Raw genomic sequence first — 12,575 nt, forward strand, 5'->3', positions numbered from 1 at the left:
TTTAGAGTGTAACAATGTTCTACAAAATTGTCAGCAGACAATTACAAAAATTTTGATATATAGACCTAAGGGGTTTGCTTATAAACATCACGAGTTATCGCGATTTTACGAAAAAAAGTTTTGAAAAAGTTGGTCGTCATCGATCATGGCCGTTCATGGTCACCCGCAACAGACACGGACGACGAAACAAATAGAAACGCCTGACGGACAATCTTGTTTTTACCTTTACTCATTTCATTTATTCAGTCACCTATGTTTAATTTTTTTTGCTGGTAATTCCTGCATACATATTTTGTCGAAAATACGGCAAAGGTAGACAAAAAATATTGAAAAATGGTTATTCAAATATTGCAAAAATTGGAAATTATTGTAACGGTTAACGGAAATAATAATTTTTCCACAACTTCAATAAATTAAATTTACGTGGAATTTCCCAAAAATTCTTAATTAACTTACGCGAAATTTAAACATTAAACATACGTGGAATTTCCCAAAAAATTAAATTATGTCAAAATTTAGACCAAAAAGTGTCGTCTCGGAACTTCAGTCTGAATAGGGACGGCAATTTTTGTAGCTTCAAATCAGGAAATCGATACACTAGTTTTGTTGATCTGTATCTGTTCAATCAAAATCAATCAAAAATATCAAAATATTATGCAAGAATTTGACTAAAACAAATGTCTCAGTACTCCCCATGTGTCTCGATTCGTCCCTGATGACGATGCCGGTGTAAGAATTTTGTTATCTTATAACCTGAGGGAGTGAGGCTTTTGCAAAAAAATATTAAATATATTTATTCTTACCACTGATTTAAGCAAAAAACGAAAAAATCCTGGACCATTGTGCCACGTTTTTACGTGCCTCAAAAAAACTCTCAAATGCAATAATGAAAATTAGTATTCATCAAGTTTCACGAAAATGCGAGCAATTTGTTGTTGTGCGATGACTACTGCAAGTAGTAGACGAAATACGTATCTGTCAAGATATTAAAAATATATAGCGGAACTAAAAGGAACAACTCGTATCTTTGTATTCATAGTGATTTTAGACCTCAATGCCTGTTTAAACCCACTTCCCCCACTTAAATAAGATTAAAACTAATCAGTGACATAAAATAATTAAAATTGATTGTTAAATATCTTTTCCATCCTGTCAATTCTCATTTCTGCTAAAAATCCACAATCCCATCAAAAGTACTGCAAATTGCTGTTGATTTTGAACGGTTCTTCTACTTCCGTCTCGAACAGACCACTTGACCGAAAATCCCTTCCAATCGTAAATTTTCCACCGGATCAGCATCATGAAAACGGATAAACTTCAACTCTACTCAACAGTCTTCCCGCAACATATTGAAATTTGAATGATTTTATTCCATCTATACTAAACTGTCGATGGTTAATCTACTCAATATGCTTCCTCGTCCTCTTCCCCTAACCAAAAAAAAAAGCAACAATCCCACTACCATTTTCAAACATTCCGGAGGATCATCGAGGTCATCAATGCACCATCCGATAAAAAAGGGTCCGACGAGTGTATCAATATGTAGAGCTCAGCTCAGCATTCCCACAAAACCCTCCTCACTCCCCCCCGTGGACTTGTTTAGTTGGAAACGAGACGGCAATAAATACGAACGTTCCCGGAACAGCCTCCTGGGCTTCACTCCACTCATCGGCAAATATTAATAAGCAATTGTAATAAAAGTTGAAGAGGGTTCATTCGTATCGAATGGCCAACGTTTATTGAAAATAGTCCCTCATATTGCATATTTTTCGTCGGAATGATGGGTTCAGTTGGGAGGGGACCCTTCTCTAGACTAGAGGGTCAACACAGCTGAACGAAAGCTGAGTTGGGTAAAACCGTAAAACCACACATGCCGCCCACATTGACATTCGGAAAATTTAGAGCCAAATGATGAATGGACGGATTGTATACGGTCCCTCGGAAAACCCCTCGCGGGGATGCGGTGTACATCTGTGTATGTGTGACGCCGGAAGCCACTTCAAATCAATTCATTTGACTGGACTGACATTGATGAGCAGCAGCAGCAGCAGTTGTGGGAAGAACGGTTTGGGGTTTTCCGCGAAAGCCACTGCGTGGCTGTTTGGTTCATTTTGTAACCAATGGGAAGCTTTGGTTTAAATTTGTTAAAACTTAACTAATTTAGCAAGGGTCCATTTCTTTTTAAATAAATATTGAAGAATTTTTTTTAGAAATTTATCAATATACTCGCACTGAGGAAAGGCAATAACTTCACTTGAAATTAAACTTCAAAACAAAGCCTCCTAGCTAATTACATTCGATATCTCGACTCTAGCAGAACGGCCCCACAAGTCCCAATTGAATATCATAAACAGTCTTGTAAAGTTGCCAAACTTTCTGTTCTCAGCGATTACAATCATCATTTCCCAAATTTCATCTCCCAACAATCCCTTGTGATATCCTATTTTTCTCTCTCATTCCCACAATCATAATCATCCCACAAAAGCAGTTACAAAAAAAAATAAATAAATCAAATGCCAACGCATTTTAACGGGACGTTTTTTTTTGGGGAAAACAAAAGAATCTTCGGCGAAAAAGGATGAACGATGAATAGAAAAGGAGTGATAGAAAGAGAATGCTCTTGTTGACAGACACGAGATAAACGAAGAGAACTCACAAGCTGTAGCGACGATACCTCTGATATTTTGGTGCAAGAATCGTCAAATGATAGTTTTTCTATCACTCATTTACTACACTGTTGATAAAGTTTGGTGAATTGTTTACTTAATACGGCCTTTTTGAATATGATCACAAAGGTAAGCTTGAGTAATATATTATTTTTAATGATTATCTTTGGGAGCGTTCTTTTATTACGTAACACAATATTTATTTCCCACCGCCCTCTTAACTTTCCATCCAAAAAATATGTTTTCATATGGAGCGTTACGTAATAAAAGAACGCTCCCTTTTTGCCTGGCCAAAAGCTAAAATTAATTGAAATAAATTAGGCTGGAATCGCTTTGATCACTTCAAGCCAAAGAATTTGTACTACTTAATTATATCCAAAAATGCAATTTTCCCCGAATTCCGGCAATGGATTTAATTTTTTTTTATTTGGCCTATATTTTTACTCCAAAATTTGATTTGAAAACAGTTTTTAAAATTAAAAATCAAAATTGTAATCGGAAGTAACTTCACAGAAGGAACCGTTTTCCAGATAAAGCCTCTAAAAAATTACGATTTTAATCTAAAAACGTTACTTAATCCACCTTTAGGTGGTTGGTGCCTTCCTCACATTCATAAAGTAAAGACACTACACGTCCTCAAAAAAGTGTATAAATAACACTTATTTTTTATCAAATTATCTGAGATCCGGCCTCAAAAAAGTGTATCAAAAACACTAAAGTACTTATAACTTTTGATAGGGTTGTCAGATCTTCAATCTTTTGGGCTTGTTGGAAAGGTCTTTTGATTACCTATCCAACGATGGGTCGCATGATAGATCCGGACAACTTTTTCATCAAAATATTTGAGATCCGGCTTCAAAAAAGTCAATAAATAACACTTAAGTGCTCATAACTTTTGATGGGGTTGTCAGATCTTCAATCTTTTTAACGCGTTGGAAAGGTCTTTCAAATACCTTTCTAATAATATATAGCATGACGGGTTTTCTTACAAAAACCACCCTTTTTACAATCTTCCGAAGTTTAGCTAAAATCGTTTTTTTAGCATAACTTTTGAAGTACTTTTCTAAACTTCATAATATTAACTAGGGTCTTGTGAGACCCCAAGACGGATCGAATGAGACTAAAACGATCCAAATCGGTTCAGCCAGTCCGGAGATAATCGAGTGCATATTTTTCGGTGCACGGACTCACATCCAGACACACGCACAGACATTTGTTCAGAAGTTGATTCTGAGTCGATAGGTATACGTGAAGGTGGGTCTACGAGGTCAAATAAAGAAGTTCATTTTTCGAGTGATTTTATAGCCTTTCCTCATTGACGTGAGGAAGGCAAAACGTTACTTAACCCACCTTGGGGTGGTTGGTGCCTTCCTCACATTTAGAGTGTAATGCTAGGCAATATCTGAGATCATAAAAAGTTCATAAAAAACACTTAAGTGCTTATAACTTTCGATAGGGTTGTCAGATCTTCAATCTATTGAACTCGTTGAAAAGGTCTTTCGAATACCTTTCTAAAAATGCATAACATGACGAGGTTTCTTACAAAAGAAGGGTCTCTTTTTACAATCTTCCGGACTTTTGTTAAAATCGTTTTTTTTTTGCATAACTTTTGAAGTACTTAACTAAACTTTATCATTTTCAATAGCAACTTATGGGACCCCAAGACGGATCAAATGAGACCAAAACGGTCCAAATCGGGTCAGTCAGTGCCGAGATAACTCAGTACATTTTTTTTCGATTTGTCGATATGTATACATGAAGGTGGGTCTAGGAGGTCAAATTAAGAATTTTGTTTTTCGGGTGATTTTATAGCCTTTCCTCAGTAAGATGAGGAAGGCAAGGGAAGGGTGAAACTCGTGTGTTGAAGTCCTCCAAGGGACCGAAGGGTGGTAACGAAAATGATCTCCCATAAAAGTGCTGAACCATTTTTAGAATTTTCGCACAAATCAGCAACAAGTTACTATTTTGGAAGTTTGATATTATGCCCTTTTGAAATGTTAGTCTTGGTTTTGAAATTTTCAAAATAAGAGATCAGAAAACTTAACAAATGATGCATTTTTTTCATTGAAAATTGGACCTTTTAGTTGCTGAAATATTGGCATTATGAAATTGAGACCTTTAAGGGGGCGTTCTTCAATTACGTAAAGCAGTTGAGAAATCCAACTTTTTCTTTTAATTTTTGTATTTTTTCATCAGGCTGAAACTTTTTTGGCGTTTTCGTTATGCAAAGAAACCATTTTGCATAATTAGTTTGTCCTTTTAATTTTCCATAAAATTTGGCAGCTGTCCATACAAAAATGATTTATGATAATTCAAAAATCTGATTCTTTTGAAGGAATTTTTTGATCGATTTGGTGTCTTCGGCAAAGTTGTAGGTATGAATAAAGACTACACTGAAAAAAAAGATACACGGTAAATAAATTGGTGATTTTTAATTTCACTTTTTGTCACTCAAACTTGATATGCAAAAAAAAAAAAACATTTTTACAGATAAAAACTTTCCAGAATTTTCCAGAATGTGCAAATATTCTTTGACCGTGTTATAATTTTTTATACCAATACAGATTTTTTCAAAAATCGAAATATTGGTCGCTAAAATTTTTCAACTTCATTTTTAGGTGTGAAATCGAATTGGCAATTAAAAAGTTCTTTAGTGAAATTTTGATATAGTGCATTGTTTTTAAGTTATGGCCATTTTTAGGTAACTTTTTTGAATATAGTCGGAGTCGGTAGTTTGAAAGTCGGAGTCGGAGTCACTTCTGGAAAAAAAATATTTTTGAGAAGCTGAGAAAATTCTCTATATTTTCTTTTTTGAACTTTGTTGATACGACCTTAAGTTGTTGAGATATAACTATGCAAAGATGTCAAAACAGGAAAATTCCAGAGTTTTTTTTTGAAAAGGTCTTATAAACCAAATTTTCAATTGACTTTTAAGTCAAGTCTTACCTTAACAATCCTTTCTATTGTCGATATCTCAGCAACTAATGGTCCGATTTTCTATGTAAAAATATGAAACATTCGTGAAATTTTCCAATCTATTCGAAAATTAAATTTTCAAATCAAGACTTACATTTCATAAGGGCGTTATATTCAATGTTTGGCTTTTTTGCAATGTTAGCCTAGATTTTAAAATTTTGGAAATATTGTTTTCGAAAAAATCGGAAAATTTCACGAATGTTTCATATTTCAACATTGAAAGTCGGACCATTACTTGCTGAAATATTTTCATTATGAAATGGGTTCTTTTAAGGGAGCGTTCTTTTATTACGTAACGTAGTAGATCAATTCCCTACAAAATCGAACTTTTTCTTTTAATTTTATTTTTTAATGTTTTTTTTTAATCCGGCTGATTTTTTTTTGGTGTCTTCGTCATGCAAAGAAGTCATTTTGCATCATTTGTTTGCCCATATAATTTTCCATTCAAATTTGGTGGCTTTTCCAAAATTTCCAGAATGTGCATAAAATCTTTTATCGAGTTATGAATTTTTGAACCAATACCATTTTTTTTTCAAAAAATCGAAACATTTGTCGCAATTTTAGATGTAAAATTAAATTTTCAATCATAAAGTACTTTAGTGAAATTTTGTTATAGTGCACCGTTTTCAAGTTATAGCCATTTTTTGGTAACTTTTTTGAAAAAAGTCGGAGTTATATATTTTTTAAATTAGTGCTCATATTTGCCTGCCTTAAAGGCTTTAACAGCTGAGAAAATTCTCTTTAATAAGCTTTGTTGATACGACCTTTAGTTGCTGAGTTATTGCCATGCAAAGATTTCAAATCAGGAAAATTGATGTTTTCCAAGTCTCAACCAAACACCCCACCATTTTCTAATGTATTTATCGCAGCATTTAGTGGTTTGATTTTCAATGTTAAAATATAAAACATTCGTGAAATTTTCCGATTTTTCCAAAATCATTATTTTTTTTTAAATCAAGACTTACATTTCAAAAGGGCGCAATATTGAATGTTTGGCCCTTTTGAAATGTTAGTCTTGATTGAAAAAAATGAAAATATTGCTTTAAAAAAAAATGGAAAATTTCACGAACGTTCCATATTTTAAAATTGAAAATCGGGCCTTTTTAATTTTGATAACGTCATGATTCGAAATCCGGACAATTAGTAGCATATTATTTTTGTTATAGCTGACAAAAAAAACATGTAATAAGTTAGAAATGAAGAAATATCATCAGGATGTAGTACTAACAGTCAGTTTTAAAAGAATGCATGAAAAATATGTATTTTCAAACATTTTTTCATCAAAATTTGAAAATTAAAATGAATTTTTGTGCTTCGAATCCCGGACACTGATAAAAGCTGATTCGAAATCCGGACACTTTTGCTTCGAATTCCAAACACTCGTTTTTGCCATTGAATCACAAAAATTTGGACTGAAATGTTAGTGAATGGCATTCTGTAGGTCTCAAATTAGCTGTTAACATCAAAACAATCGATATTTTATATAAAAAATTGCTAGAATTTAAGGAAATCAAAACCATAAATTTCTGCTGTGCCTTCCCGGTGCTTCGGACGCCTATGAAATATTTCACGTGAAATGTTTCGCATTTCTGGTAATCTTATAATTTTATTTTATTATATTTCGAAGCATCCGGGAATTAGAATCATGACGTTATAAGCAATCATATAAATTTTAAAAAAGGACCTTTTGTTACGCGTTACATTGGGGGTGCAAGATAGTTACGGGAGGGGAGTAAAAAATCCAAAATTTTGTGTTACGTTATGAGAGAATGCTCCCATTATGGTAAAACTAAGAATTCATTTTCTTTGTTTTTCTTCCTTCCCGGTGTATTTGTAACCAGGTAATTTTTTGAACCTTTCGAAACACATATTTTCAGACCTGGACGTTCGAGGACACTTTTTTGTAGGATTATCTGATCTTCTCATCTGATCATCTGATTAGAGATTGAGATTCAAGATTTTTCAATACTGATACATATATCTTGATCTCGAATCATTGAAATTTAATTTCCTTCAAATGGGATATATTTGTGGAAGCACACTCTTAATAAGACTGTGGTTGAAGGACCAGAAATACTGCGTTTTATTTTCCATTCCCAAAACAATATTTACCAAGATCCAACCTCTAGTTACGGTCCTCTGCCAACTTGCTGGGCCACTATCCTGATCAAACTATCTTCCCCCAAATTAGATCCGAATCGGTATACAAATGCTTCCGCTCCATTCAACCCACTTCAAAGTTGAACGAATTTCTTCTTCGTTTTTTTGGCCATCTTTCAAACCCCCTCAAGCGCCTCTTTTATTGGCTCCAATCGTAAATTTACCACCATAATGGGGCCCTTCTGTACCCCGGCCGATTGGGGGGCGGATCGTATCAGTCCCCCTTTTCCTTCCCCCTAATTTTGGTCGGTCCGGATCGGTTTCGTTCACTCGTAACCCGCACTTGAGCCGGGATTTTTGGACTGCCGGGGATTTTCGGGAATGCGTTTGTTGAGGTGGTCCGGGTTGGAACTGACAGGTTTTGGGGTGATTTGGGATTTGTCAAAAATTTTGGAAATTGGTTTTTAGCCTTTTGATTTAATGTTGTTTTTTTTGGGGTTCAAATTCTTCAAATGACCCAAAACTGCCACTTTACCCCCCCAATCCGTGCTGCGTACCAAAAGACGATCCCAAAAATTTCCTCAACCAGAGAAAATCTTGAACCCGAAAATCTCGTTTCGTTGGTTGTGTCAACAACTCGCTGTTTTCCGCATATCCTGGGGCCCGTTGTTGGATGATGGGAAAATCCGTCCCAAAAACGACGATGACGACGATGATGATGCCGCCGGGGGAAATGGACTTCATCATCAGGATTTTGTCTTCTTTCCTGGACGAAAGGAACCTCACGAACGGCTCCGAACAGAACTGGGGAGTGATTTTCAATGCCATTCACGTCATTTGAAAAAAAAGGCAAATTTGGCGGCGTTGATTTGCGGAGTTTTCGAACAAGAGGTATTTCTTGAGGGGTTCGTTTCATTTTGCATTTGCATTTGGGATGTTTTCGTAAATTTAGGCATTTGTCTGGTTGAGAACACGGAGAAATAGCTTCATTTTCGGGCGCTTTTGTAGCTGAGCTGGCGAAGGGTTTCATGCTTAAATAAACTGATTGACGTGTGCCTTTCTCTTGTTTATTTTCAGTTAATTTCGATCACTTCCAAATCCTGAGAAACATCGGAAAGGGCAGCTTTGGAAAGGTAAGACAGAGTGGTTTCGTAGCAATACTGGGTGGGGAATCAATCAAGCTTAATCTAAAGTTTGGGTAGACTGCACACATTGATAATTTACGATTTTAAAATCAAAAAGCAGTCCACTCTTAATTTTTGTTCGTCAAATTTTATTTTGGAAAACCGAATCATGAAAAAAAACTATGGAGAACTCAGTTTTGAATTTCCAACTGAACTGAACTGAACCTGAACCTGAACCTGAACATGAACCTGAACCTGAACCTGAACCTGAACCTGAACCTGAACCTGAACCTGAACCTGAACCTGAACCTGAACCTGAACCTGAACCTGAACCTGAACCTGAACCTGAACCTGAACCTGAACCTGAACCTGAACCTGAACCTGAACCTGAACCTGAACCTGAACCTGAACCTGAACCTGAACCTGAACCTGAACCTGAACCTGAACCTGAACCTGAACCTGAACCTGAACCTGAACCTGAACCTGAACCTGAACCTGAACCTGAACCTGAACCTGAACCTGAACCTGAACCTGAACCTGAACCTGAACCTGAACCTGAACCTGAACCTGAACCTGAACCTGAACCTGAACCTGAACCTGAACCTGAACCTGAACCTGAACCTGAACCTGAACCTGAACCTGAACCTGAACCTGAACCTGAACCTGAACCTGAACCTGAACCTGAACCTGAACCTGAACCTGAACCTGAACCTGAACCTGAACCTGAACCTGAACCTGAACCTGAACCTGAACCTGAACCTGAACCTGAACCTGAACCTGAACCTGAACCTGAACCTGAACCTGAACCTGAACCTGAACCTGAACTGAGTTTAGCTAGAAAGAGAAAAAACTCTGCTACGAATTAAACCTACAGCATCTGTCAGATTTTAAGCACAGATCTCGAAAATTAGCAGATCTGGCCATCATGTAACACAACTAGGGGAGCCACTTTCGAGCGCAGTATGTGGCATCTGACACACACACTCACAAACTAGTGCCCCCTGTCGGTGGCATTGAGAAATGCACTTCAAAAGCTCTATAATAAGTAGTGTTGTTTCGCTTTGCCTTAGCTACCCCGCTTCTACTCTCAATTATGGTTGAGAGAGCAAAGAACACTCTTGCTGCTAGCCAACAATATAGGGTAATCTTATTTAAGAGTGTAAAAGGAAAAAAAAGAGGATTTATTACGGTAATTTATACTTTTCAATACAGCTTGAGCGTTTAAAAAAGTGAAGAGATCCTTCGTTCCTCATAAGTCGTGCCAAAACTCGTACAGTTTACCCTACACGTGCTTCATTTTTCAACATGGTTTCGTCGTCGTAGTTCCGTACTCTGGTGTTCTGGTGTGCCCACAGCACAGTTGTTTCAAGAGGAAGCAGTTTTTTCGTCGTTTCCTAAACCTAGCAGAAACTGCTCTTCTAAAAGTTAGGGTAAAAGTACCAAGTTTGAACATTTACTCGATTTGAAGTGTTTTGATCTAAATTCATTCTTCTTTTAAAAATTTAAGGTTGCTTAAAAGAAATGTCAAAAACGGCCCCCTCCACCCTATTTGCCACCGTACGCCACTGGCAAGCGGAGTGTTCTTGACTTTCGAGGGGCGAACATTTTACCCAACTAGGTGGACTCACACACACACACACACACATTAATTTCGAGTGCCGGCTGCACTGCTGAAGGATGACTTTGGGTAATTTTTTGGAGCGAAACTAACCTCACTTTCCGCGCGATGGAATTCGCGTGGACGTCGCCCGTCAGAGTCAGATGGGTTTTGATCGTTTTTTGGGGGAAAATTTTACAACCCATTGGGGAGAGGAGTTCAAAGTCACGTGGCTATTTTTGAACCCCTCAACTAGGCGCAAAAACAGCAGGACGTCAATGTCCGTTTACCCTTGGAGAGGGATTACCCAAAAAGTCGACCACATCAAAAGTTTGAACTGATTTTTTGATGGGCTCTGTACTGATAAGCGGGGAGGTTTGCTTTCTTCTCTACCCCGGAGACTGCCAATTTGAGTCTTTTGAAAGCTAGAGATTAGTTCGTTTTCTACTCTACTGATTGGGATCTGATCTGATTAGTATGGTTTTTGAGGTTCGTTTGAGATGAAAAGTTTCGTCTGCTGTGCCCTTGGGGGGTGCCTAATGACATTGAGTGTAGGTTTGTGGATTTCAAAATTATGTAACTTCAGTTTTTATATGTTATGAATATTTATTTTTATTATATTTCTTAAAAACTAAATTCGGAAAAAAAAATCATTTTAGATCTGCCATCTCATGAGAACTACAGAAATGTTTTATAAATATTGGTTAATCTGTATCTTAGAAAAGAATTTCCGAACGATTTAGTATCGTTAGCAAAGCTTAGGATTAATAAAAATTATAGTTACACTCTGAAAAAAAAATTCGATATTTTCTTTTTACTTTTTCCAACAAAAGTGAAATACAATGCCACCATTTTAAAATTTTTGTATTATTAGGGTATTATAAAAAAAATACAGCTAAACAAATAGCTTTTTAACCAAACTCAAGTTATTTTTTTTTCCTGCAATATAGAGTACGGGATAACAATGGGAAAGTGTAATTGGCATCATTCTAACATTGTGCTAGAACAAATTATGCATGGACATTATCTGGCCCCGCCTTAAATTTGCGATTGAATAGTACCTCCTTTTTCAATAAAATACATAACATTTAAAGTTATTTAAAATAATTTATTCATAAAATCAGTACAGTCCAGACGCGATTATCCGAAGCCTCGGCTATCAGAAGTTTTGATTATCCGAAGTGAAATTGTATCAAGGTCTTCGGATAATCGAGCCTGGATTGTATGTTCAAGAAATTGACCGATTTTTTTTTACAGAATTGCTTAAAACTACACAGTGAAAATTGTGTAAATTTGGAAGGTTGAATAAAACCTCTTTTATGATGTGATTTTACCTCAATTTAGAGTGAAAATGTGACATAACAATAAAATAATCGTAAAATTGCAAATTTTTAGAGGTAAAATTCCTCATTTTTTCTTACATAAAAGATGCACCCCTTCCCAGATCAAAGAGAAATTTTTGATCTGTTTCGAAAAAGAACTAATTTTCAGGGACGATCAAGCATGGCCATGACTTTAATAGGGTGAATAATGTCACATATTTGGGCCACACAGAAAAAAATAATGTAAATTTGAAAGCTGTAATTTTGGAAGGTTGAATATTACCTCTTTTATGATGTAATTTTACCTCAATTTAGACTGAAAAAGTGACATTACACCAGAAAAAAATAAATTTACATTTACAAAATTACACATTTTCAGAGGTAAAATTACACCTTTTTTCTGACATAAAAGATGTACCCCTTCCCAGATGTAATATTACCATGATAATTTTTTTCTGTGTATTATTGATTTGGTTTCAAGTTTCAAGCTAAATCAAAGATTCAGATTTTTTGATTTTTTGAAAAAATGGCAACACTGCCAAACGAATTTTGACCTTGTGCCGCTCTCAAAAGATGTTTTTTGTCATCTTTTTTTCTATATCCAAAAATAGTTATTTTGCGCAATCAGTGTTTTTTTTTGTGATAAAAAACGAGTTAAATAAGCGATTTTTTTTACAACCCAACCCCGCCTTTAGACGGGATTCGATTTAAAAAATCGCCAAAAAATCAATTTTTCAACCATTTTTTTATCTTTAAAAAGCATTGAAAAGAAGAACTCTTGAAATTTAAG

At 35.7% G+C, this 12,575-nt stretch overlaps 1 protein-coding gene across 1 annotated transcript in view; it reads left to right on the top strand.

The window, feature by feature from the left end:
* LOC120413316 (serine/threonine-protein kinase 32A-like) overlaps positions 1-12,575 on the top strand; it is a 360,996-nt gene that overhangs the window by 86,885 nt on the left and 261,536 nt on the right. Inside the window, exon 3 of the mRNA XM_039574084.2 lies at positions 8,820-8,875. Coding sequence (XP_039430018.1) covers positions 8,820-8,875 — 56 coding nt within the window. The remainder of the gene's footprint in view (positions 1-8,819; positions 8,876-12,575) is intronic.

The sequence above is a fragment of the Culex pipiens genome, chromosome 1, assembly GCF_016801865.2.
Source record: "Culex pipiens pallens isolate TS chromosome 1, TS_CPP_V2, whole genome shotgun sequence".
Classification (NCBI taxonomy): domain Eukaryota; kingdom Metazoa; phylum Arthropoda; class Insecta; order Diptera; family Culicidae; genus Culex; species Culex pipiens.